Source organism: Danio aesculapii, chromosome 24, assembly GCF_903798145.1.
Source record: "Danio aesculapii chromosome 24, fDanAes4.1, whole genome shotgun sequence".
NCBI classification, from domain to species: domain Eukaryota; kingdom Metazoa; phylum Chordata; class Actinopteri; order Cypriniformes; family Danionidae; genus Danio; species Danio aesculapii.
The window spans coordinates 20,762,352-20,789,865 of record NC_079458.1 but is presented as its reverse complement, the minus strand read 5'-3'; the positions used below and the strand labels follow the sequence as shown (position 1 = coordinate 20,789,865).

Genomic DNA, 27,514 nt, shown 5'->3' with positions numbered 1-27,514 from the left:
AGTAACTTGCCTAATTACCCTAACCTGCCTAGTTAACCTAATTAAGCCTTTAAATGTCACTTTAAGCTGTATAGAAGTGTCTTAAAAATATCTAGTCAAATATTATTTACTGTCATCATGGCAAAGATCAAATAAATCAGTTATTAGAAATGAGTTAATAAAACTAGTATGTTTAGAAATATCTTTAAAAAATAATCTCTCCGTTAAACAGAAATTGGGGAAAAAAATAAACAGGGGGGCTAATAATTCAGACTTCGACTGTATATGGGTATTTTTTTTATGAGTTTTTCCTAAACTTCGATTTAAAAAGAAATCTCCTTCCACAAGGCAATGCAAAAATGTGTTAGCCAATCATAAAGGTTGACATTGGCACACTGACAGAGGCAAAAACTTGACTTGCTGGAGTTTTGAAAAACCTGTTACACAGACAAGACCTTAATGAATTTTGAAAAACTTTTGAACAGTATTGTATGTTTGTTGTAGTAACATCGCTGTAACAAACTAATCCTCTCACCTAACGATTGCCACAAACAAATGCTTCAATAAATAAAATATCTGCACATCATATCCGAGACCTACTCTTATTACTGCCGATGCTTTTTGTGGCATCTATTTTGGGAAGCATCTTATTCTCCTTCCATGCTCTCAGACTTGCAGCCAAATTAAAAACAAGTTCCTTTTTCATTCTTGCAGCTCATCTACTAAATCAATCACAAACACCCAAAATCAATCTTAACTTTTATTTACTCTTTATTAAAATACTGCTGTACACACAAATATTGCAGAAAAAATGTGACAAACACAAGAAGGGCATAAAACATACTGGGGGGTGTGAAGGAGGATTTCATGTACGTGAGTGTATGTATGTGTGTGTGTGTGTGTGTATGTCTGGAGTGCGCTCCACTGGAATCGGAGTTCATGATATGACAGATCGGCCACTAAAAGGTGTGTATAAATGTTGGTGTGTGTATGATGAAGAAAGAGATACGGGCTTGGCACCATGTTCACCAAGTTATATTACTGATTGGTTTACTTTAAAAAGAAAATAAAGAAGAGAGAGAGAGGGAGGGCAGGGGAAGGTAGATTGAACTCACAGCATCCTCACTGCAGTTCTGGCCTGCTGTAACCTGCACAGCCCAATCTGTGCTGCAGGTCCTGCGCGGGTCCTCGACTCACAGATCGGGCAGTCACCAATGACAGGTCAGACACATTCAGCCATTGGCATATTCCTGTCATCATCATCATCATCATCATCCTGAGCGAATTCCAAACTGATTTACGGATGTTGTCGCATGATCAAATCACATAAAGAAAGAAACTGATACAATCCCAACCGTCCTTTGCTGGGATTGGTCCACAGAGTGAGGTGAGAAACATCCCATCATGCATCTCTGTACAACAGCTTGGTGAGGAACACAAGAGAGCTCTACTGACATTCACTAGATCAAAACCAATACTAGCGGATGTGAGAAACGAAAAGAATGACGAAGTGGACGCTTAAGAAGAGGACATTCATTCCACCATCAGAGCGAACTGGTTTCCCTTGCTAGTGTGGTCCAGTTCTTTGGTTCCTTTCACGAGAGCCTGACAAAACAAAAAAAAAAAAAAAGACAACAAAAATCCATCCTCTCAAATCTGATAATGCGCCCGTGAAATTAAAAAGGTCGCAAATAAACAATTTTACACAGCAAGAGGAGAGAGAGAGCACCTCTTTGTCAGCGGCAGCGAATGCCGTGGAAACCCACAAACCCAATGACGTCCCTCCTGCCTGTAAATCGGCTGACATGATCAAGAGTCGTTAACCATCACCACACATTCATTCAGTGGTCAGTCTCATTGATTAACCCAACCCGGCGCATCGTCCCATCAGAGTCCAGGACACATGACCAGTGGTCTGTCCCAAATTGTAGTACCTCATAAAAAAACAGGAGGAGATGATGTGGAAAGCGCTCTGTTTTTTTGTTTCGTTTTGTGTCTATTTCATGTGTGCTCCCTGTATGAACCCTGTGGGACGTGCGCACACAATCACTTAAAAAAAGGAACTTAAAATGTTTAGTGCATCCTCCAACGAAAACAAAAAAAAAATACAAATTAAAAATAAGAGCAGGAAGTCATTATTTTGGACATTGTTCCCAAGTCTTAAAAAAACTCATTGGCCACAGCTCTCAGTTCAGTTCATAATTCTGCAGCTGCACAGTTTGTTGTGAAAACTAAAAAAATAAGCTTTAGAAAAAGGTGTTTCTCTGGATAGAAGAACAACAGTGTATCTGACTGGAGGTGAGCAACCAGCTGGCTCTGCCCTGGTCGTGAGATCATCGTTCTGCACCTATGATTCCAGGCTGTAGTGCAATGTGCTCTGTTTTCAGGCAGTTCCAGCCCACTCCTGTGGGGATGGCTGGGGTTACAGGGGGCCGTTCGCCGTGGCCAGCAGTTCCTGGAAGGTGCTCTCAAAGCAGCGCTTCAGGTCTGAGTAGGTCACCACGAGCACGCTCTTCTCATCCCGGGACACCAGACTGATCTTCTCCGGCACTCCAGCGTCCAACTGCAATTATGAGTTAAAAAAAAAAGAACTTAGAAATGTACTAGATGCATTTAAAAAATAAATAACATTGGGAACATTTTGACTTTCCAAAAGCAACATGTATAATGTCTCCAACATCAACGCAAAATGTCCGTACTACATTTGATTCTGCTTTAAATAAGTTTGTTCACGCTAGTTATTTCTAATCAATGACATTAAGAGTTCACACTTAGCTGATGATTAAGTCTAAAGCGTGTTTGGCAAGCTGTCCCGGTTTCATCGGGAGAGAGGGGAGTATGAGGTAGGTCTCAAGAGCTCCCCCAAATTCATTCGCTCAACCTATTCCTTGATTATTAGGGGTTGCCACGACAGAATGAACCACCAACTATACCAGTATATGGCTATGTGGTGAATTCCCAGTACTAAAACACTCATATACTGTACCAATTTGGTTAATTCAATTCACCTATACCACATGTCTTTGGACTGTGGGAGGAAACCGGAGTACCCTAAGTAAATCCACAGGGAGAACATCTAAACTCCACACAGAAATGCTAACTGGCCCTGCCAGGACTCGAACCAGCAACCTTCTTGTTGTGAGGCGACAGTGCTAACCTCTGAGTGATCGTGCTGCCCTGTCCTGGATTTATCTAGGAAAGAGGGGGAGGAGTAGGGGTGATTTTTTTGAGTCGAAGATGTCATCTTCGACTCAAAAAATCTCTCAGAGGTTAGCACTGTCGCCTCACAACAAGAAGGTTGCTGGTTCGAGTCCTGGCTGGGCCTTAGTCATCTTATATATATATATATATATATATATATATATATATATATATATATATATATATATATATATATATATATATATATATATATATATATATATATATATATATATATATATCTTTTCCATGTAAAAGCATAGTGGGAATCTGGGAATGTCAAAGCTGTTTGCTAGAAGTGCAAACAGCATTTCAATGTAACTTTGCATTAATCCGATTAGAAGCACAAACTTGCAATAGGTCACCTTGTTGAGACAGGACACAATGTGGCTGAGGTCAACCCAGGGTGTGCCGGTCTCTGTGACCTGGTGGAACAGGTGATCTCTGAAGAGTTTCAGCAGGTAACGATCTCCAGTCTCAGACCATGTTGGATCCTTCTGAAACCTATGAGAATTCAAATTCGACAGTGAACCAAACCACTCTGCATGCATCTCTTAAAAAGTTCCAATATCAGAAAGGTTTCTAAAGCGTGCTGTGTACTTACTCTGGTCTTTCATTGATGGTTCCCAGTTTTGCCAGTAGGCGGAACAATCGTCCATTTTGAACCTCCTGCAAAACAGAAAACGGTGTTAAATAGAGATTCATTATGACCAGCATTTTGAATAACAGAAAGGCGGCTATTTTGGGACTGCAAAGCGAGACTTTGCAGATTGTCAGAAGGGAAGTAAAAGAGGAAACCAGGTCAAATTTAAACCACTTTTTGAGTCACATTTGCTCTCATGTAAGATCAGTGGAGGGAAGAGTACTGAAAAATCATACTCGTGTAAAAGTGCCAAAATATGTAGTTTAAGTATAGTAAACATATTCGTTCTAAATACTAGTATGAGTAAAAAAAGCAGCCCTTCTAAAAGTACTAGCGAGTATCACACTGAGAAACTGTTTCCACAAAGCATCAAATTATTAACATGGAAGCTGCTGAAAATTATAATGTGGATTGAAATCGGTTTAAGCTTACAGGCAAGTACAGTTGAAGTCAGAATTATTAGGCCTCCTGAATTACTAGCCCCCCTGTATATTTTTTTCCCAATTTCTGTTTAACAAAGAGAAGACTTTCAACACATTTCTAAACATAATAGTTTTAAATAACTCATTTCTAATAACGGATTCCTTTTGTCTTTGGCATGATGACAGTAAATAATATTTTGCTAGATATTTTTCAAGATACTAGTATTCAGCCTAAAGTGACATTTAAAGGCTTAACTAGGTTAATTAGGCAAGTTAGGGTAATTAGGCAAGTCATTTTATAAAGATGGTTTGTTCTGTAGACAATCGGGAAAAAAAATATTTATATTACTTTAGGGTGCTAATAATATTGACCTTAAAGGGGTGGTCCACTACGATATCATTTTAAACTTTAGTTGATGTGTAATGTAGCTGTGTGAATATAAACAACATCTCTGAATGCAAGACGCTCAAAGTTCAATGCAAAGTGAGACATTGGCTTTTACAGAGCTAACTTAGCAAAGCCTACAGCGAACAAATTTGGGGACTACAAAAAATACATCAGGGCTAGTGAGACCACAAACGCTACAGGTTAAGCACATTCACCACGTGCATATACCCCACGCAGCAACGGGACGTGGCCACAGGTGCTGTAATGCTATAGCAAAGAAAGCTAAAATGTCATCCAAATGCTGCCATTTCCACTGAGCTTGTTCTGTTTCTGTATTTGGACTTCCGAAGGACATGACACAAAGTTGTTAATTTGTTAATTTATTTTGCTTCCAAAAATGCTTCCACACTGTACATGTTTGCTGTATTTATAAAGTATCTGTCTTAAAAGGCCATGAAACCCCACTCTTTCGGTCCAAGTCTACCTCAAAATGCTCCGAGATGGACGTGGAGCTCTGCCAGCAGAGGGAGGAGTGGGCGTGGCCAGCAGAGCAGGGAAAAAAAGAGGGGACCGAACAACTTTTTTCAGTTGGCTCACAAAATGAGACACAAACAGTGAGACCACCCATGATTTTATAGTTTACAAAGTTAAAATGCAAAGAAATAAACAGTAATTTAATGCCCTGCTGCATTTGTTATTCATAATTTTTATATACACATAACCACAATTTGTTATATCATCATAAAGATAATAGTGTTTATAGAAACCCTAGAAACATCTCTCCTCGTCAATCTCTGGGGCTGAAGACACAGGGGATAGCAGTGCAGCAGGTCTCTTGCCCTATCTATTCCAACCATTAGCCCTGCCGGTGATCTGGAGGATTTTAAACATAGGAGAAAACAGCCGCACGGATATAGGCGATGTGTCTGAATGGTAACAAACTCAACTAATAAAAGACAAAGTCTGCCATTCTCCAATCCTCAAACAGCTCTCCCAACAAAAATGCTTGCTGCAAACCAACATCTTTGCTGTATCAGCCCTGACAGATTCTCAGGGAAAACATGCAACAAACCCCGTAAATCATAGAAACAAACACATATGACCCATGCTGTACACATACGCGGTCTCACCCAGTCACTGGGTCTCACAGCTTGGCAGGTCTGCCTTTGGAAAGCTCGTGCTCTCATGAATAATTAGGAAGCAGGGCCTTCTCATAGGACAGTGTTAATGTAAAAATTGTTGAAACTGAAAAAAAATTGTCATCATAAATTGTGACAAACAAGTTTCTACTGACGAAAACTAAATAAAAAGTGATGATGATGACAATTATAATAAAAATATAATGACGTTTTCATTGGCTAATAAAAACAAGACTAGAATGTAATTGAGTAATGTTTTTTGGAAAATATCCAATCAGAATTAATCTTGGTGTGTGATGCATGACACACACGCATGCTTGAAAAATTAAGTGATCCATAGTAGACACGGGATGCGATTACATCATATTCCATAGGGGTGTCTGTCAGATTAAACCGTAATAAAGTGCCAACAGCTGAGAGAAAAGGAAGATTCACTTTAGATGTCAAGATGTAAACTCTGATCTTATTTATTTAGCCGAGTGTGTGCACTTTTGCTTAACTGAAACAGTGTAACCTCTTGCTAGAACAGATGTAGTAAATTTTATATGATTTTAGTCCACTAAAATCTAGACTAAAATGATTCAGAAGACTAAAATATGACTATGAAATGGAATTTTAGTCAAAAGACTAAAACAAAATCGAAATCTGCTGTCAAAATTAACACTGTCATAGGATAAGAAAACTCCACTAGCAGATTTGCGCTATGTCACCGATTTTGATCCTGCCCCAAAAATTATTTTAAACCCAGAAGATGAAATTAGCTGACAAAAGCTCAAAATTATCCAGTTTTCCCCACAATTAAAGCTGACAGGTGCTAATGTGGTCTTAACTGATACTCAACACACACAAGTCTGTTAAATTTTTATTTATTTTATTAATTTTTTTTTTTAAGTACTCCAGGGTGTCTTGAACCTTTAAATTACATCAGAAAGACCAATCCTACAGGCGATTTGATTGGACTACGAGATTACGGGCCAAAAAAATGACAAAAGTTAAGGAAAATAATAGAGTAAAAGTACCAATATAGCACTAAAATTGCACTCAATTATCGTTATTTAAAATTTGCTACTTTTAACCTCTGCATCAAGACGCAGCACAGCATCAAATAAATATAAGAGTAAAAAACAACATAATTGGAAAAGCCATCAACGCATGCTCATAGATGTTTCTGATAGGGTGGTGCACAATTATCTTCTCACATCTGATGAGAAGTGAACACAAGGAGGAAATAAAAGAGAGAAAAGCTGAAGTTATCCGAAATATCTACAGCAATTCACACCTCCTCCTCCCTCTGGTCCGACTTCAGCACATGCAGATGACATATTAAACGTGAATAACACTGTCCACAAGGGTGTTTACTTTAGCTTCCTGCATAACTACAGAATAACAGAGTGAGACAAGAGGCCCATTTAAAACCTGAAGTAAAATGTGCTGTATAAGATGAGGCTGTTCTCATAATCTAGATGGTACTGGTTTTGTAAATGACAATAAATATACACCTGGAAAAATGGATCGATACATTACACACAAAAAATGTGATGGAAATAATCTTTTTTGTTAAGAACACAGACATAAGACGTGTTTTTTATTTTTTTATGTAGAGTAAATAGCTACATTTAAACGTTTTTTTTATGTGCATTTTCAAAACTTATGTGCATCTTGGCATTTCCATCAATCGTTTTTTTATTCGCATGTCCAGAATGCGCATTAAAAATGTGATGGAAACACCAAGATGCGCATAAGTTTTGAAAATGCGCATAAACACGTGCATACCTGAGTAGGATAAACTTTTTATTCGATAAGATGCGCATAAACTACGATGGAAACACTTTTACCAAACAAATTCCAGTATGTGCAATAAAAAGGATCATGTGATGATGAAAATGTGTGTGAATGGACAAATCAGTAGGCTGAGCACATAGTACAACATCTGAAATGTTATTTTGGGCATTCTAAAACGCCTTAACCATTTTAGCATTAGTGTTATTATATTATTAATGACCTCCAGAATTGTCAAGAACGTCTGTGCTCCACATCTGACGCCTTCAAACGCCACCACGCGTTCATTGACTGTCGGCATCGTCTTCTGAGGTGCAAGTCATTATTAAATGAAGAAAAGATTCACACAGCTTCTCCTACCACAGTAAATTCCATTTTACTGTTGATATTTGCCACCAGATAATCAGGAAGTGATGATTTTGTTCTCTTTAACTCATTGGATGGAAATGTTGTTTTTATGCGCACGTCTTACATGATTTTTCAGTTTTGAGCATTAAAGTTAACTTGCATTTTTGGATGGAAACATAGCTAATGACACCTAGTACAATTGGGTTTATTTTGAATTTTGTTACCCCATGTCCTACTGTATGTAGTTTGTAAAAGGGAAGAACTGAAAAAAGCATATTTCCAGGATTTAGTGCATGCAAATTAACGGTTATTGTTTTATTCTTATCCCTTTCTGTCGGAGAGATTATGCACACTGTAAAAAAAAATGCTTAAGTTTCAACAAAAAGCAAACTAAATTTAAGTGAATGTCCTGCACGCTTCTTTTTGAAAATAATTTTAAATAAGAAAACAAGTGTACATCTCGATCCCAACTCACTAATCAAGCTACGGTCAAATGTGCCTTCCTAGAGACAAAACTTGTAATATTGTTATAATATGCAGCTCTACCAAAGCAGGAGTTGATGCCCCATCTCTAGTTCTCAAATATTAGTGTAGAGCTCTAATGTGACTAGTTAACAATAACAGGAAAAAGAACGCTTCACGCTTTTTGCAAATAGGCTAATTTTACAGGTCACCTAGAGTTTAATAGTTGAGTTTTACCACTTTTGAAATCATTTACTCAATCCTGGAGTCTGGCAGTAGCACTTTTAGCTTAGCATAAAACATTGAATCGGATTAGACCATTACTATCAAATAAATGTTTTGACAATTTGCCTATTTAAAGCTTTACTCTTTGTAGTTACCTTGTGTATAGCCATTTAGCAACAATACTAGAGTCACTGAGCAGACACATGCCCCGCCCATGATGTGAATCCACAGAAGGGAAAGGAAAAATAGTTATTTTCAAGGCCGATATGGCTAGGAACTATATTTTCATCCTGGAGTAATGACCAACGAATTTGCTGCCAAACCATGGCTGCAGCAGGTGCAATGATATTATGAAGTGCCTGAAAATAGTCCCAAGCTAGGTAAATAGGTCACAGCGATGCACAATATCATTGCACCTGCTGCAGCCATGGTACAGAAGCATAGTTTCTTGATTATTACAGCAGAATAAGAGTATAGTTCCTAGCCATGTCTTGAAAATATCAACTTTTTATTAAAGGCTGTGGCCATATCACCCTGCAACCCAAGACCTGTTACTTACTGAAGCCAAGCAGGGTTGCGCCTGGTCAGTACCTGGATGAGTGGCCGCATGGAAAAACTAGGTTGCTTTTGGAAGTGGTATTAATGAGGCCAGCAAGGGGAGGTTATCTTGCGGTCTGTGTGAGTCCTAATGTCAGTGACTGTCATCTTTCGAATGAGACATTAAACCGAGGTCCTGACTCTCTGTGGTCATTAAAAATCCCATGGCACTTCTAGTAAAGGGTAGGGGTCTAACCCTGTTGTCCTGGTTACATTTCCCCCATCATGGCCTCCCAATCATCCCCATCCACCAAATTGGCTCCATCACTGTCTCTCCACTCCACCTGTAGCTGGTGTGTGGTGAGCACACTAGCGCCGTTGTCCTGTGGCTGCCGTCGCATCATTCAAGTGGATAGTGTCAAGATGGTGGTGTGAAGAGACCCCCCTCATGATTGTGAAGCGCTTTGGGTGTATGGCTATACACGATAAATATGCTTTATAAATACACATTACATTCATTTTCCATCAGTCTTGGTACACGACAAAACTACAGAAGAGTCAAGCTTTAAATTGGAAAATTATCAAAGCTCTTTTTTTGGAATTTTTTTAACAAGATGCAAACGGTCTAATTTGATTCAATAATCTATGCTAAGCCAAGCTAAAAGTGCTCCTGCCATACCCAGAGATCATGTGAATTGATTCAAAAACGATAAAACTCTAGGTGACTCACAAAACGAGCCTATTTGCAAAGAAAAAGTGGATTGCTTCTTTAATTTTGAGCATATCGTTGCAAACACTGACGTATAGAAACTACAAATGAGTACCTTGGCCAAGTCCTCCTCAATGACATCATTCCTCATTTGCGAGGCATCAAGTTGAGTGTAAAAGCGTGCTCCAATCATAGGCATAATGTCATTGACGCTGCGCAGACGGCTTTGCTCTGAGAGCAGATACCTGATTAAAACACCACAAAAAGATGTGCATTAGTCTGAATGTGAGGTCTAAAGTGTGAATGCTTAAATGCATGCATATGATTTGGGCAGAACCACAAACAGCAAAATGGCACAGTGTATTCAATAAAACCTATAAATAAAAGTGTGAGAAAGAGAGAGGCCCACAGAATAAGGTTCTTGAGGTCAGACGAATAGTTGATTGACACCAGCTCCATGGCCTTCTGCAGATTCTCTCTCTGAATGCCAGCTAAAGAGTTACACGCCAGAGCCAACACCACCTTCCCCAGTGAGATGAGATCTGCTTGCTGATGGACACAGAGACAAACAGAGATGGATGAAACCAGAAGTTTAGCAAAAAAAATATTACAATTATATTTCTTACACTTTAACAACAAATATAAAAAAGTTACTTGGGCTTAACTATGTTAATTGTGTAATTAAACAACAACGACAATGGTTTGTTTTGCTAATAATAATAATAATAATAATTTCTAAGGAGCTAATAACATTGACCTAAGAAGTCTTTCATTTTTTATTTCAAATTAAACTAAAAAGTAATAAAACTTTATACAGAAAAAAATATAATAGGAAATACTGTGACATGTATATATGTATATGTATCTATCTAATGTATACGTATTGCAGCAGGCGCAATAATATTATGAAATGCCAGAAAATGGTACCCAGCTAGGTGAATAGGTAAGATCGCTGCGTAATATCATTGCACCTCCTGCAATGTATTTTTAAACAAGATGCTAATGGTCTAATCCGATTCAATAATCTATGCTAAGCTAGGTAATAAGACTTTATACAGAAGAAAAATATTATAGAAAATACTGTGTAAATATTTCAATTACATGGTTTGTTAAACGATTTTAAAAATAATTAATTTCACAGGAAGGCTAATAATATTGAACTGTACATATTTTTTACACTTAAGAAAAACTGTTAACAAAACTTGGTTGACAATTTAACACGTATTTTGAACAGTCAAATTGTAATATTTGAAAAGGTCTACTGTATTTTTAAGTTCATTATGCATTTTCCCAATGCTTTCTCAATTTCTATTATCTTAATTCTAGGAAAAAGTATTTATCTTGCAATAAAACTTAAAAAAAAAGCAAGTAGTACAATTTTGAGAAAGCCTTTAAACTTGCAATCATGGGAAAAAAAGTTGCAGATCTGACAAAAAAATTGCAATTGCATGGAATGAGTCAAAACTCTCAAAACTCAATCATTGCTCACATAATTGTTATGACTGCAAGTTCTAAACTACAAATGTTGTTTACAAATCTATTACATATTTCGTATTAAAATAAATTAGAGCAATATATTTACCATTAGAACAATAAGATTTTGTAACATAATAAAACACAATTGCACAGTGAAGTTGTGTATGTGAGAGAAAGATGCAGTGTTTTGCTGTAAAAGAGTTGTTTAATACCTGGTACTGGGGCATCAGCGCCAGGTGGTTGGTCTGACTATTGTCAAATGTTAAGACATCAAACATTCCTACACAGTTGACCCGTAACCTATGGGGAAAAAATAACATTTAGCTGCATTTGCACGTTCAACCATTTGTGCAAATCCTTGATAGAGAAGCAGAAAAACAGGTAGTGTGTGATAAAGGAAAAAAATAAAGTTAACTTCTCCATTCACTATTTACAGTAACAAAACATGGGCTTCACTGAACACCATTTAATCTTCGATCCTTCAGTTCAGAAGTTCATTAACTAAGGCTCTTAAAGACGATTCTACAAGTGTCGTTCACCTAAATCTAGAATGGCCTGAGAGTGAGTAAATGTATAGAAAATTTTCATTTTGGGGTGATCCATCTACAAAAACGCATAAATGCAGTTTTGGTTTATCAGTAAAAGGTAAATGTGGCTGTACCGTGTTTTTCCAGTGATGAGGATTTTACTGGGGTCCATGACCCTGCAGGCCAATCCAGCTGTGTGAATGGTGCGCAGTGCTGAACTTAGCTGGACAATGTAGGCCCAAATCAGAGACTCTGGTAACAGGCCTGCATGTTGCCGTGGAGGAGGGAGCTCATGTTGCCCTAATGGAAGAGGAAATGCACTTTTTTTTTTCAAAGCAAAAACAAAAAAGTGGATCAACAACGTTTTTCAAAATTGTCATAAGAAAAGAATGGAGTGTTGTTAAATACTCTTAGGCCAACTTTGATTAGAGGTTTTGGTCCACTTCAAATATGGACTACTTGTATACACTAGCCAGACACTTAGGTACACCTGTCCAATTGCTCGTTAACAGAAATTTCTAATCAGCCAATCACATGGCAGCAATGCATTTAGGCATGTAGACATGGTCAAAATGATCTGCTGCAGTTTCAAACTGCACATCACAATGGCGAAGAAAAGGGATTTAAGTGACTTTGAACGTGGCATGGTTGTTGGTGCCAGACGGACTGTTCTGAGTATTTCAGAAACTGCTGATCTACTGGAATTTTCATGCACAACAATCTCTAGGGTTTACAGATATAATTATACACGTGTGTGTGTGTTGCGTACTGTTTACGCAAGCGAAATCCCAGCGATCGTTAATTACATCAAATCTCTGAGCCTGAATTTTAATGGGCTCCGCCAATGATTATAAATGGACTTTGGTTCCACCTTTGTTGTTCTTTGTGATGATAGACGTAAAGATTTCAGTAGATTTCAAAATGAAAACAAAATCTTCTTAGTCTGTTAGATTGCATTTTAAGACCTTTGAAGTGCAGATTTAAGACATTACGACCAATTAAGGCCTTATTTTAATACTACGGAATTTAAAACTAAGGATTCGTGGACACCATGTCTGAAAACATGGCATTTCTTTTGTTGATTTAACCATTTCTCAAGAAAAATTTTCGGATATTTAATTGTAATATTTAAAAAAACGTCATCAGTAGTTTATTTTTGTATTATAGTAGTATATTTTACTCAAATACTTAACTATAAATCATAAATGCAGAGAAACTGACAATTTACAAGCGGTATCAATACAAAGTGTGTTGATATTTTTTAAAACTGTGAAGTCTAGGTGTATATTTCCAGATGTGTTAGAACTCCTCTGCTGTCAGTAGCGATAAAGCACTTTATGGTTTGAGGTTGCGCTGTGGTTAATGTAGCCGTATGCGCTGCAGCTGTTTATAGTTAAACGTCATCCCTCAGTTTTGCTTCCTCTGTTAGTCTTGAGCTTGCAGGTACTGAACCCACCTGAAATGGGATCGGTTTCAACCACTCCTTCCTCTTTCCTCGCTACACGTTCAGAAAGACGCAACTGCCACCAGACACTCAACATACTCTACAACTAACGGCTGTATCCTCACACACAGACAGACAAACAAACAAACAAACAACTCACCCCACTTTCTCTTCGTAAAGTAAGAATCCGCCGCTGGATCATTGAAGTGCCTGCTGAACATGGTCTCTGCTCCCGCATGGAAGTCATAGGAGAAAACTAGTGCTGTGGAAAACAATCAATTTTTCATCAAATATGAAAACAGTTAATAACAAGTGTTCAAGATTAAGAAAAGGCTCCAAATTCTCTTTGCATTCATGCAGGTATTCATACAAAATATTTCCCAGAATATAAATTAAGCTTGTTTACCATACAGAGTGTGACTGTGACTAATATAACGCAATTAATGTCAAGAAAGCAAAACGTACACAAAATATGCACACATTTGCATTTCATGAATAAGAGACCGGAGCATTTGTACATTAGCACATTTCCCACACACTGTTAGTTTTGGTTTCTCCAAGTAATTAATTTGACATTTATAATAAATGTGGTTTAAAGCGAAAGCCACAGTGATTTCTGTTTGTTTTATATTTATGTTGTTGTTCCCTTTTGATTGTTAAATCTAAAAACAATATGTTGTGGAGTCAGGGGAACAAATATGCTTGTTAATAATGTTTTAAAATAGAATTTTACAGCAACCAGTAGCATATTTTCCATTACTTATTAATTAAACATTAAAATGTAACATGCACATCAATTTATCTCAGTGCATATGTATTTTCTCTCTCAAGGCTGATTTATACTTTCGCATTGCGCCACGTCGCAAACCTCCGGTGACTGCACGCAACGGACAAGCCTTTTATATTTGACGCATTCACCATTGAGATATTCTTTAAAACAACAGGGGGCAGTCAAAAAAATAAATAAAAAATTTTTTTTTTAAAAACACTCGTAAAATCAGACAGATAAACACAGACCATTATTAATATCTTTCAAGATTTTTAAGATTTGTGTAATCGTGATTTTTAAAATCAAACTTCGTTGCATCACATGCTTTTGTTTATATCTAATACATTTCCACCTATTGAAGTTTATTAACATATTAATGACTACAGTACATGGGTTACTCTACAAATATATATTTTGTTATGGAAAGAATAAAAGCAAAAAATAAAAAATAAATACACAGCAAATAATTGACAAAATGTTGCCGTATGGGTAACGCTTATTATAATTTAATATAACATAATTTTTTGGATTATTTTTTAAATTGCTGATACATTTATTTATTTTATAAATACATAAATTACATGAAGTAAATAACATATAAAGGTTTTTCACATGGACAGTTGCCTAGCTATTATATCTATCTACATATGAATCAATGCACAAAATCTTGCAAGTCATGCTTCAATGAAAAAAGCAAAAAAAAATAAAAATTATATACATACATATATATAAAGTTTTGTACTTCGTTTACAAAGTATATAGTTGTCTACAGTGTGTTATATTTACTAGGCCTGTGTATGTTACATAATATATACTAATATACATACATTTCTGGCTGGTGATTGAAAATAGGAGAAAAAGCACCGTTTCACCTAGCTAAATAAATTTACCCACAAATGGTGAAAAAAAACATTTCTTTGATTGCGTTTTAAAACCACCCGGGTCACTTTTAACACGGCCTCTCTTTTTGGTTTTAACCAACTTAGCCCTTGAGTTTTTCCAAACTTAGCAAAAACGTTCTCCTTTCTCCAAGATTTATTGGTCATCTGGTTATCCCTATGATCACCCATGAACAGACCATAAGATATCTGTACAGGTGTATCCGTTTCAGACAAAATCTGTTCAAAGTGATTCATATTCTCAACTCAAATTAAATGCAGTGCCGCGCGAGCTGTTGGCTCAAGTCTAAAAAAAAAAAGTGCACTCCACCAGCCGAATCATGTCGTGCGCACCCAAAGCAAACTTCTGCAAACTCTGCGATGATGTCACATTCGCCACACGGACTCAATCGAACGTGTAGAGTATAAATCATCTTTCATTCAAATCACCTTATTTTGATCAAGTGCGAGTTGTAGTCTGGTGTGAGTTTCCGAAAACATTATGTTAAAAATATGGGAAAACTTGTACAATTTCACCAAACAATTTAAAGAAAAAATAAACTATTACTACGGAATAATACATACAAATACGTTTAATATACTTTAAAAATGTGCAAAACTAATAGCACTTTAAATATTATTTCAATTTTGTCATTATGATACACCAAAACATTAAAACACTAAATCTATGCTGTAACACACCCCTTACAAAAACCAAACATAATATTCACAATTCAGACGTACAGTGGTCTCCAAAAGCTTTGGTGGTAAAGACCTCTCGGAGGGTCACAGTATTGGAGTGCTGAATCTTCTTCCACATGTCTACCAGCATCATACACTTGGTGTTGACCAGCCTGAAGCCTGTGAACACATTTACAAGTTAGACACGCGCATAGCAAACCAAAAAAACTTTGCTCATTGCTTTAGTTTCTCCAACTTTTGTCTATGAGACCTTAAAAAAACAGAAAAAAAAACAGACTGATCTTCAAATTATTACACAGGTTACGCCTAAATATTGCCACAAGAAAAGTATGTATAAAAGAAATTATTTTAAAATAAAAATCACCAGGAACAGCTGTATACACAAACATTGAACAGCTCACCATGTATCCTCCTGAGGCAGTAAGGCAGGTCATCTTTGCTGTTGACTGCCTTGTAACAGGAAGTGATGTAACTGAAATTGCTGGTTTTCTGAAGACGGTTGGGGGGAGGAAGGGGTTCCAGGGGAAAGAGGCTGTGGTAACTGTCAACCTCAGATGGCACTCCTGAAGGAAACATTCCACAGCCAACTTCAGGCACTACTTTTCAACGTATACATAAACATTAAAAATAAACAATTGTGCATATAGGTACATGTTTGGAGGACATTAAGGTGGATAACAGTCCAGAGGCTTTGAAAAGTAAATAAAAAGCAGGACTGGCAGACATAGGATGTGGTTTTCTCAGACAGCAGGTGAGCACTGACCACAAAACAGACATTATAACTGAACAGTTGACACTTTGTCCATTAAAGGATAAACATAGCTGACATATCATGCCAACACAAGACAAACCACATTCTTACCAGGGTTCTCAGACTGATCTATCTGTGCCATCGTTATCAAATGCCTGTTTATCAGCTCCTAAGAATAAAAAAAAAAAACAATAAGTGAAAAATGACAACAAATAACCATCTTCTGGCTAAAAGATGCAGTCAGATTACCTGTCGGAGTTCGTCAGCCATGAAAAAGGATGGCGCATTGGCTTTTGGTTGCATGTACGCCACATGAGGTGCCGTTTGCGGATACATGTGATATGTTGGGAACACCTGGAAACAAGAATAGAAATATTTTGGTAAATCATGTACAAACATTAACACAGTAAACTCAGATTAACATGGACCATACCATTCCAGCCAATGGAGCAGGGGTGTTATCAGTATAGAAGTAGGTTGTTCCGCCTACAGTCTCCTTTTGAATTATGTGGGCTCCGCCTGCCTGGTCAGGCGCAGTGGTGGGCACCATATAATTGGCTGGGTTAGGGTTGGGGTTGGGCGTGTGGCTGCGCCGCCGAGGAGCTGGGGAGGTGTGAGGGGTGATTTTGGGCGAGTGAAGCGGAGATGACCCAGCAGAGAGAGACATACCTGTCAAACAAAGCACATAGTTAAGCCTTTTTATAAAAATAAAAAAAACTCTTCCTAAAGAATGTAATATATTTAACCCTTGTGTACAGTTCGGGATGTTTTTGTAAATTCTGGGGTTTGTAGCCTTAATTTGGCCACAACTTTTTCTGTGTTTCCGCAAATGTAATGACTTTTGGTGACATCTTATTTTGACACATATTTTGGGAAAATGCTTTGACAAAACACTCAAATTTTCTACACTTTTGTTATGTTAGTGGCTGTTTTTGTACCATTATTTTGACACCAAATAATCATGCATTCTTGATTGTTGATGATTTTCACTTTTGAGAAGAGGTAAAATGTTTAATTCTTACTGTTCAACATCAGTTGCCCTGCACAAAAAAAAAAAACGTTAGTTTCTGGCTTAAAATGATATGGTTATATGGAGCTAAGTATGTGTGTGTGTGTAGGACCTTTGCGCACTATTTTGATATGTTTGACATAGTAAGTGTATTTATGCGCAACAATATAATCTGCTGTTTAACTCCATAGAACTCCATTTAAAAGTTAGAATTATTTTTGAACTAGCCTATCGATCTAAGGAAACGTGCACTCGTGCTCTATCAGTCCAGCACCGTTAGGCCGCATTTACATAGCAGATCTTGATGGTCAATTCTGATTTTGTGGCTGTTTTCGATTTTTTTAAAGACCCGCTTACATCATCTTTTAAAGTGACTCATATCCGATTGTCTGCATTTACACTGCACACAATGACAAGCAGCAATGACCAGGGGAAGAAAAAGAAGAGGGGGAGAAAAAAAACAAAAAAAAAAAAAAAAAAAAGAGCGGGACTGACTGGCCGCTCTTTTCTCCATTCCTGTATTTGATGTGTTCGTAGGTTTTTTTTTTATTCTTTTGGACAAGTTGTTTTACTATCGTTAATGACAGAAAAGTTCTCATTCGGCCATTTTCTTTTAATCTAGGCCTTTTTAACCAGTAGGTATCTTAATGTAATGTCCATGGCGTGATTTATGCACATGATGAATGCAACAGTTTTATATATTGTTTACGTGGCGGATGTTGCGCTCTCTCTCTCTCTCTCTCACACACATGCTTGAATACTTGTGCTATATGACAATATAAATGCTTTTTTGTTCTAGTTTATGAAATGTAAGGTTTGGGACTGAAAATAAAATAAAAGCATCAGAATTGACGTTATTCGCTATGGTTTTTAATGATGCGCGACTCGCTTTTGCAGGTGAAAAATCAGATCTACCTGCTTACACAGCAGACACGAGGGCACGGATCCGATTCATATCGGATAGATTTCCACATATGAACATGAATCTGATTGGAGTAAATTGGAATCCATGTGTTTTTTCCTACTTACACGTGCATTACACGTGATTCCTACCAATCTGTGCCACATGGGAGAAAAAAATATATATAAAAATCGGAATTGGGTCACTTGAACCATGCAGTGTAAATGCAGCCTAAAGGGGTAATCGTGCTAATTGATGACCGTCATAAGAATTTTTGCTTTACCTCCTCTGAACATGAAAAACACCAACAATCAAGAATACATGATTCTTTTGTGTAATGGCTTTGCAATAAGTCAATGAGGCAAAAACAGCCACGAACATAACGAAAGGGTAGTCAATGTGATATATGCACAGCTAGTTTTTTTTTTTTTTCAGCCAATAATAAACATCAAATGAAAGCTTAATGTGACTATTTTCAATTTCATAAAGGTCCTTTTACAGCATCGATGTTGTAATGTAATTACAATACATTCGGTTAAATTGATTTAAGGATTCATTTAGTTAAGCATAAAATGAGATGAAAGACTGTGTAACTGCTAGCATCATCAGGTTCAGCAGGCGAGCACAGAAACACCATTAAAAATACTGTGGTAAAATAAACTGTAATATTTAAAGACATGGCGGGAGGTAATGGAATTTAATGTAGTGCTTCTTGTCTGGTCCGAGGCCCACTTTATATCGTTTATCTATCATGCAGTGAAGATCACTGATTTTTAAAGAAATCAGACCCAAAACGTGGCAATTTTACAATGGAAAGACAGTTCACCAGAAGCGCAGAGGCTTCCTGGCTAAAATTAAAAGTCTACATATACACCATTAGAATAATACACAAGGGTTAAAGGCTGACAGACATGCCAAGCATAACACAAGTATAGATTTTTGGAAGAGAGTCACTGACCAGGTGCAAGAGCGGCCGCTGTGGAGCTGCTCAATCCAGGATGAGGAAAAATGGGAGAGGCGAATGCTGGCACGGTAGTCTGAGACATGGAGGCCATTCGTGGAGCCCCTTTAGGGACAAACTCGCTGGCTGCAGGGTTAGGAGCCTACAAAATACAAGGAGGAGCCTAGCTCAAAATTTCAAGATGTCTCAAAGATGTCTCTTTTTAAACCACTAATGCAAGAGGTGTTATGAGGTCCTAACAATAATATTAAAACGATAATTTGAACAATTCTTTAAATTCAATTAGCTGATTTTAAATTATTATAAACAAAGAGTTCAGATGCAAAAACCTCTTAAGTACTGTCTGAAATATTCTCCTAAAATGAACTTTTTTCTCAGTCTCCTATGTTTATGTTTAGTTATTTAACCCAAAAGGCAATGAAAATAATTATTCGTCACTATAACAGTAAAATTACTGATTCTACACACTGCGGTTGGAGAAAAATGCTAATTTTAGAAGAAAATATCAAACAGCATTTATAGGTTTTTGCATATAAACTCTTTAAATGCAATTCAATGAATGTCAAATATCTGTAGACTTCTAAAAGTATACATTACACTGTTAATTACATGAATAATTTAAAATGAAAAAAATTAATTAAAACAATTGCTTGAACAATTTTCTGTCTAGTATTACATAACAAAACTCAAGCACAGTGGTGTTTCAACAGGTTTCTTAGAAAAATGCCAATTATTGTTTCTGTGTAAACAGTAATTTTGTGAAAATGGTGATATTATGCACATGTATTATTAGCATGTGCAGTTCCTTGACAACCTAAACAAAAAGACTATAGAACCATACATGTGCAGATTCAGAGTGTATTTTTACAAACTAAAACAATTAAAACAACTGGCCTGCACAATGCAACATTGTTATACAATGGTTTTCGCAGATCGGTGTGAACGGGAATTGCTTTCAATTCTAAACTTTTAAAAACACAAAAGAAACACTTTTCTGCTTTTAGTACATGATTGCCATGTAAACATTCCCTTACAGAACCCCTGCATACATAGGCTCCTTTCCTAAACACTTGATTTTAATTAGGCTTGATTTTAAGGCAAGGGCAAATAAAGAAATAATTAATTAATTGATTTAAACAACAATTACTAAAAGGAGTACAATGACACATTAAAATGTATTAAAATAAACAACAGCCCAGTAATAGAAAGCAGAAAATATTTTAAATGCTTGCTAAATATAACATCATGAGAAGCTGTTTCCGGGTGCAAGCGCTCTATTAAACTGTATGGGGAGACTTATCAAATGGTGATAATAATCGTTTACAAAGCAATTTATTACTTTCGAAAATCATGATCGCTATATATATATATATATATATATATATATATATATATATATATATATATATATATATATATATATATATATATATATATATATATATATATATATATAAACATTCCCTTATTATTATATTATAAAATATTGGTGTCTGTGAGGCAGCAAGTCCAGAGAGTGTTGTGTACATCATGATTTTATATAAAACTCACTTTAATGTGCGATATGACTAAAAAGGCTCATAAACTAATATTTTCTCAATTCAAACAAGTAGCGGTTTCGACCCGGAAACAGTATTCCATTTGTCACGACTTAAGCGGATATTAATTATCAGAAACTAAATATTTTCCCAAATAATATTTTAGATTTTTATTAGAATGTTTTCTTAATATCAATAGAGTCCCTAAGCATACAAATAAATGTCTGCCTTTTAAAGTTTAGTTTAGTCCCACACATGGATTATCCTTTTTGGCGGTCTGCTGACTCTAAAAAAAATGAAAACCCCCTGTCTTAGAGAGTGTTTATACAAGACATGTTCTTGCATTCAAAACAACCAGATGGAGCACAATAGAAGGGAACAGAGCACATTGGTCAGGACATGTGTTTTTACATTGACACCTCATCCTAAAAAATGCAATGGAGATGGTCTAGATGTGTATGGCCATCAGAAACGTAAAAAACTGAGGAACTTAAATCCAAATGTTTACTTTTTCCGGTGAAAACCACCTAAAATCTAAAACCCAGTGTGAACAGCACTGGTGCTAAAATATATATTTAAAAATGTGAATTAAAAGTAGATTTCTTTATGCCTTCTTGAAAGATGTCAGATGATTCATCAACTTACAAAACAATACAACATCTACAATACAATAGCTGGCCTATTAGAAACTCACCTTTCTCCTCTGTGATATGCTTAAAGCACCAAAGTCACTGAATAGAGATGATGTTGGGGAATTTACTGGATCTAAAAAAAAAAATGAGAGAAGATAAAGAAAATTATCTTTGCACAATGGCTTTATCTCCACAAAAATAAATAAATAAATGAATCAATTTTACTCACCATGTGTGCTGTGGCTATAGCTCTTGGCACCATCATTCAGCAGACTTGGAGAACTGCTACTGCTGGTCATCCTCTGAAAACCCAACATGTGAAGAATCCAGTTATTAATCTGGTATCTATTGGTTTCATGCACATCAACAAACACAGTAACTAGTAGCTTAAATCATCACCTGCATCATTGAATATTTGGATTCTGCTGGGCCTCCAAATCCGTTGACCCCTATAAAAGTGCTGCTGAAGTACGAGTTGGTCAGACTGGCATCATTCAGGGCACCTCCCTCCATCCCAGGGACTGCAAAAAAAGCAAACATACATTTGTGTTTATACGATTTCTCACACAAGTAAATAAATAATTCAAACAATGTAGTTAACGGTTACCTTGGTATATATATTTTTACAATGTTTTAAAAGATTAATGTGCTTCTATAAAAGAAAGTGTCATCGAATTTCTCCTGAATGCTAAAGCGAGGTTTTAGAAGCTGCTAGACATCATTTTCCACTTTATTATGAAAATACAAAGAGGCTCTTCTAGCAAAGCTTCATTGAAACACAGTAGCTCACAAAATCCATATCATGTTAAAAGTTTGTAAAGATGCTTCCATCTTGCCTGTAAACAAAAGCATGCCACTTCCTATGGCAAGCCATTATGTATTTAAAAAAGAAATTTTAAAAGTCAACACTGGATTACTCCTGAACACACAATAGATACATAATTCATGTAAAGTAAATAATAGATGTTTTAAAGGATTGTCATGTTTATGCTTACAAAGCATTTCTGCATTATTTGCCAATTTTAAATTGCTATAGCACCTGTTTCCGCTTCTCTTCAGCTTTTTACCTGCAATATGTGCAGTCAAAGCCTGAATAAGCTGAAAGAAAGCTTATATGATTACATAATCGTATTCAATATAGGCATGGGACGTTTTCAAGGTATACTGCGGTTTGAAAAAGTTAAGGTTTTAAAACCGCCAAAATTCTCTGTAATACCATTCCTAAAGTATGTGTAAGATTTTTTTTTTGTTTTTTTTTTTTGACAACAGTATCTCCAGCAGAAAAGATCTACAAAGATGCCATTTTAAATTGTGAAGAAATCTGTGTTTTTGAAACTAATGAAGACAGCAGAAGTCAATGACTCATTTTCATTATTTAGCCTGACATGTTTACTGCTATAAATAAAATATATTATGTTCAAAGGGGGAAAATGTGTTGTTTTTTTACCCAGACATTTAAAAAGAATATATTTTTGAGCAGGAATCACAATACCGTGAAACCGTGATCTGTTTATCCAAGGTTATCATATTGTCAGAATCTTATACAGGCCCATGCCTAATTCAATACTGCTATGATTTATGAAGAAACTTATCTTCATGCCATAATTTTGTCCACCTTGTCATACTCTATGCCTGTTTGGTCACTCACAACACTCATAACTTTCTGATAGACCACAATAGACTTTCTTTGGTATCAAAACCTAATACAAGGGCTGATCGTTCCACCAGATCTGTCACAAATAGATGTTAGCGGTTACCGGCTTTTTAAAAACTGTTATGGACAGAGATATCTTTTATGTTATCACAAAAGCCTGGAATTACATCCCACAGCATCTAATAACAATATCAACACTGAGGGTTTTTTTCTTTTAATCACTTGCCCGTCATCTGATGGTCAAATATCGCTGTAGCCACTGAGATAGTAGCCCGTCTCTCTTCATTTTGTATACTTGGTGATTGTTTGTACTGTTCTCATGTGTTGATGGATATGATGTTAAGGGTATCTGTATGTTTCTATGTTCTGCAGGGCAGGAACCTGCTGAAGAACATCATTTATGATGAGACGGGACCAATTATCTTTTAATCTTTTCCTGTTTAAAAATTAAAATAAAATAATTAAAAAAGTTACTAGTAAAAACTTGAACACAAAAGTATCAGACTGAAAACTAGGACCTACTAATACAAACACTAGTATGAATTAAAACAAGTACTAAACTAGTACTGTTTAATTATAAATATTTACAAGTGAAACGATACAATACACTAATCAGTACTGAATTACTAAAGCACTCACTGATTTAAAAAAAAAAAAAAAAAAAAAGGCATTAGCTTCTTTTAAATAATGTATGTAAATATAGCTAAATATAGCAAATATAGCCATATCTTCCAGTTATTAAAAACAGATAATTATTGCATTTGGAAGAAAGAACAGTTTTGCATGATTTGACACCTTTAAACTCCCTTTTCACCTGGTCTTATGTGCAGACAATCTCAAAAGAGCAACCTAAAAAGATGTATATATAACATATTAATCATTCTAATAGCTACAATTTATGAAGGTAACAAGTGCAACAGTAGAGCTTCTCATCTACAGGTCAACAAATATTAATAACTATTAAATGCACCAATGGTGTCAAATAAGTATTTACAAAAGAAATTTAAAAAGATAGCCTAGTAGTTCATATTGGATTTCTGAAGCACTCAATAAAATAAAAACTGGCATGACTTTTAAGTAATTCATGTTTAAATAGCTTGCCATATCTTCAGTTATCAAAAACTAAATTTGTGTTTTTTTAAAAGAACATGTTTGAACCCAGCTGAAACACATACAATTAGCAAAACGTTTCCACGTTAGTTGTTGAAGTATTTTTTGTTTGTTTGGTTTAAAAGTGCTGGCGCGCTGTGGAGGAACATGTTGATCTCCAGTGTTGTTTTGGTGGTGAGAGGTAGGCCCCGCTAAACCACGGCCTCGATTTAGACAAAAGCCGCCGTGTCTCTTCACAACTAAACAACAACAACAACAGAGGACAGGATGCATTAGGCCTCAGTGCAAACTTACTGGACAACAGCTGTCCCTCGGGGCCGAGAGAATCGTTCTTTTTGGGAACGCTCGCAGGTACGCCGCTAACCGCGCTACCCCCGAGCACGTACCCCGCCGCGGTCACTGCTCCTCCGGCGAGAGATAAAGACACGGGGCTTCCTCCTCCTCCTCCGCCGCCGCCAGCACCTGTACCACCACCACCGTGCAGAGAAAGGCTCGCCATGGACGGGTCCTCGTGCAGAAACTGGCATTCATCTCCGTAAAAACAAGTCTTGTCTTTAGCATAATATCGACAGAATTTAACTTTCACACCGGGTATCCCGACACCCCCGAGCGGAGCAGCTGAAGCGGGGAGTCCACTGTTCATGGCACCGCTGCTGCTGCTGCTCCCGCCGGAAGACACTCGCACATAGAGACTCGAGTCGATGTTTAGCAGCAGAGTATGTTTAAAAACTTCGGAAAGAATGAGCACCTTATTGGACGTTTAGCAATAAAATTAGCCTCCTCATCGAGCCAGATCGCTAGTCAGCAAGAGCCACACATTTGTCGCCATGCACTGCTGATACTCGTTCTCGGGATCCATTGCTGGCCTAGTAGTCCATCAGCCTGGCGTTTGGCTAGGATCATGCTGTTGTTGTTGTCTTCTGTCTACACTTGTTCGGCTAAGCGCTAATAGCTCAGCTGAGCATGCTGGGTATGACTAGCAGGACTGCAGTTTACGTTAGGAGTCAATAGGGGATTCATTTATACCATAAAGCACACATTACAATCGTTGATAAGGTATTTGCATTTAGTGAGTTTACTTTTTATTTTATTTTTCATTTTTGTCTATTTAGTTTGTTCTTATTATCTGATCCTTGTCCCTTATGGAGTCGATCTATGGCCATATATAATTGCAAAATAAAATAAAGTTTTGCAAATAAAAAATCAAGTATTGAACAAAAAATAAATAAATAAATATCCAAAAATCACAATTTAAAAATTTATTTTGCTAACAAAAATAAAGGACTGCAAAGGAAAAATGAAGTTTTGAAAAATAAAAATGAAATTTGCTAACAAAAAAAGAACATGCAAATAAAAATCAAGCAGTGCAAAAAAACCTAAAATATTTGCAATTTAAAAAATTGCATTCTTTTTTGTTCGCAAATTTCATTTTTATTCCTCAACTTAATTTTCCCATTGCAGTCCTTTATTTTTGTTAGCAAAATTAATTTTCGAATTGCAATTTTTGGAAAAAAATTGCATTTAATTATTATTATTATTTTGCTAAATGCTTTATTTTTGTTTACAAAACGTTCTTTTATTTTGCAAGTATATATGGCCCTCCATACTCCTCTATTACACATACATGTAAAAAATGCCACCCTCTTGAATTCTAGAGCTGCACCATATTGGTCAAACAGATATTGCTATATTTTGTTTTTCCGCTATATTGTGTTATATATGCCATTTCACCAGATGACTGGGTGAAATGGGGCTATTTTGAAAGAATTTATTAGGTTTGATTGATTGGGGTTATTGTGTAGGAGAGTAAAGCATGCATAAAATGTAATAAACACATTACAAACATAGTTAAATACAAGAGAAGAAAGATAAAAGTGAAATAAAGCATGCGTTATGGTTTTCAAGGTATAGTCAAATAGTATTTAGATACGTAAAGTTTATAATAAAATGTAAAAAAATAACACTGCAAAGTCTTTACTGCACTGTAAAACCTAATAGGTTAAGGTAACACAAACCATTTGAGGAAACCGATTGCAACAAACCATTTAAGTTCAAAAACGAATCCCAAAGAGTATTGTGAACTTAATCCATGTGAGTAAAAGAAGCAATTTGAGCACAGTAAAACCCAATAAATGAAGAGAACTCAAACCAACTGAGTAATGTAAAACCCAATACGTTAAGGCAACTCAAACCATTTGAGGAAACCGATTGCTACAAACCACTTAAATTAAAAAACTAATCTATATGAGTTCTGTGAACTTACTCCATTTAAGTTAAAGTAATGAGGTATTTAATTAACTCATTACCTTCAACGCGGAGTTCAAAACTCTATTTAAATGAGTAGAATTAACTTTCAGTCAATTTTGAGTTAACTACACTCATTTCATTTGACAAAGATGACTGTTGGGTTTTACAGTGTGTAAATAACTTTACTGTCTTGTTCTCAAATGCTTTAAACTCTCTCAGGCCTTAAAAACATTCAAATGATAAACTTTTACTCTATTATGCTAAACTGCATTAAATCCACAAATCTCACTTGTTCTGAACTGTGATCCTGATCAGTTATAATCCCTCAACATTGCATACAGGGGTGGATTTAACAAATAAGCGAGGTGAGCATGGGCTCCCGATAAATACCTAGAAATATAAATGATACCCATAAATCATATCACATCGTTTTCTATCATATTTTGTATGGTGAGGGTCTAACAAATCAAATTTTAAGATAATTATTACATCCCTGCAAATTTGTCCCAATTATGGAGCAGTCCAGCAGTCAAATCAGGTAAATAAATCGTCTTAAACAGTTTCTTTATTATTTTTAGTCGTGAATTCATTTTAAGAAAACCAATCATGTAAATATGTAGCAATTGCTTTACGATAAAATGTAGAAAATGAGATTGAGTGATATTTATATAAAGAGTTCAGATGCAAAAACCTCTAAGTGCTGTCTAAAATTTTCAGCGAAAATGAATATTTTTCTCTGTTTCCTTTGTTAATGTTGAGATATTTCACTTAAAAGACCAGGAAAAGGACTTATTCTTTGCCATAAAAGTGATATTACTGAACATACACACAGGAACCTGATAAAAACGCTCACTTTAGAAGAAAAATACAGACGGCATTTAGAGGTTTTTGCATCTAAACTCTTCATATATAAAAATAAATTATAAATAAGTGTACAAAGGGTGCATTTTAGGACTGTTGGGCCCCATGGCTGGAATTGTTTAGGGCCCCCAAATCAATAAGTCCACCCCTGATTGCATATCTTGCAATTTGACTATTTCGGATGTGCGCATATTGTGATATTGATGCTGAAACCATATATAG

At 36.2% G+C, this 27,514-nt stretch overlaps 1 protein-coding gene across 1 annotated transcript; it reads right to left on the bottom strand.

Moving 5' to 3' along the window:
- Window positions 1-726: 726 nt before the first annotated feature.
- pan3 (poly(A) specific ribonuclease subunit PAN3) lies at window positions 727-25,133 on the bottom strand. Its single transcript, XM_056450493.1, has 18 exons — window positions 24,479-25,133; window positions 21,820-21,941; window positions 21,650-21,722; window positions 21,483-21,553; window positions 19,248-19,392; window positions 16,813-17,048; window positions 16,629-16,733; window positions 16,491-16,548; window positions 16,030-16,191; window positions 15,671-15,787; window positions 13,440-13,541; window positions 11,970-12,135; window positions 11,521-11,608; window positions 10,242-10,381; window positions 9,948-10,077; window positions 3,785-3,849; window positions 3,546-3,684; window positions 727-2,542 (listed from the first exon to the last, which is right to left on the bottom strand). Exons 1-18 carry the CDS (start codon window positions 24,825-24,827, stop codon window positions 2,402-2,404), a joined length of 2,409 nt encoding a protein of 802 aa, XP_056306468.1. The 5' UTR covers window positions 24,828-25,133; the 3' UTR covers window positions 727-2,401.
- Between the last annotated feature and the right edge of the window lie 2,381 nt (window positions 25,134-27,514).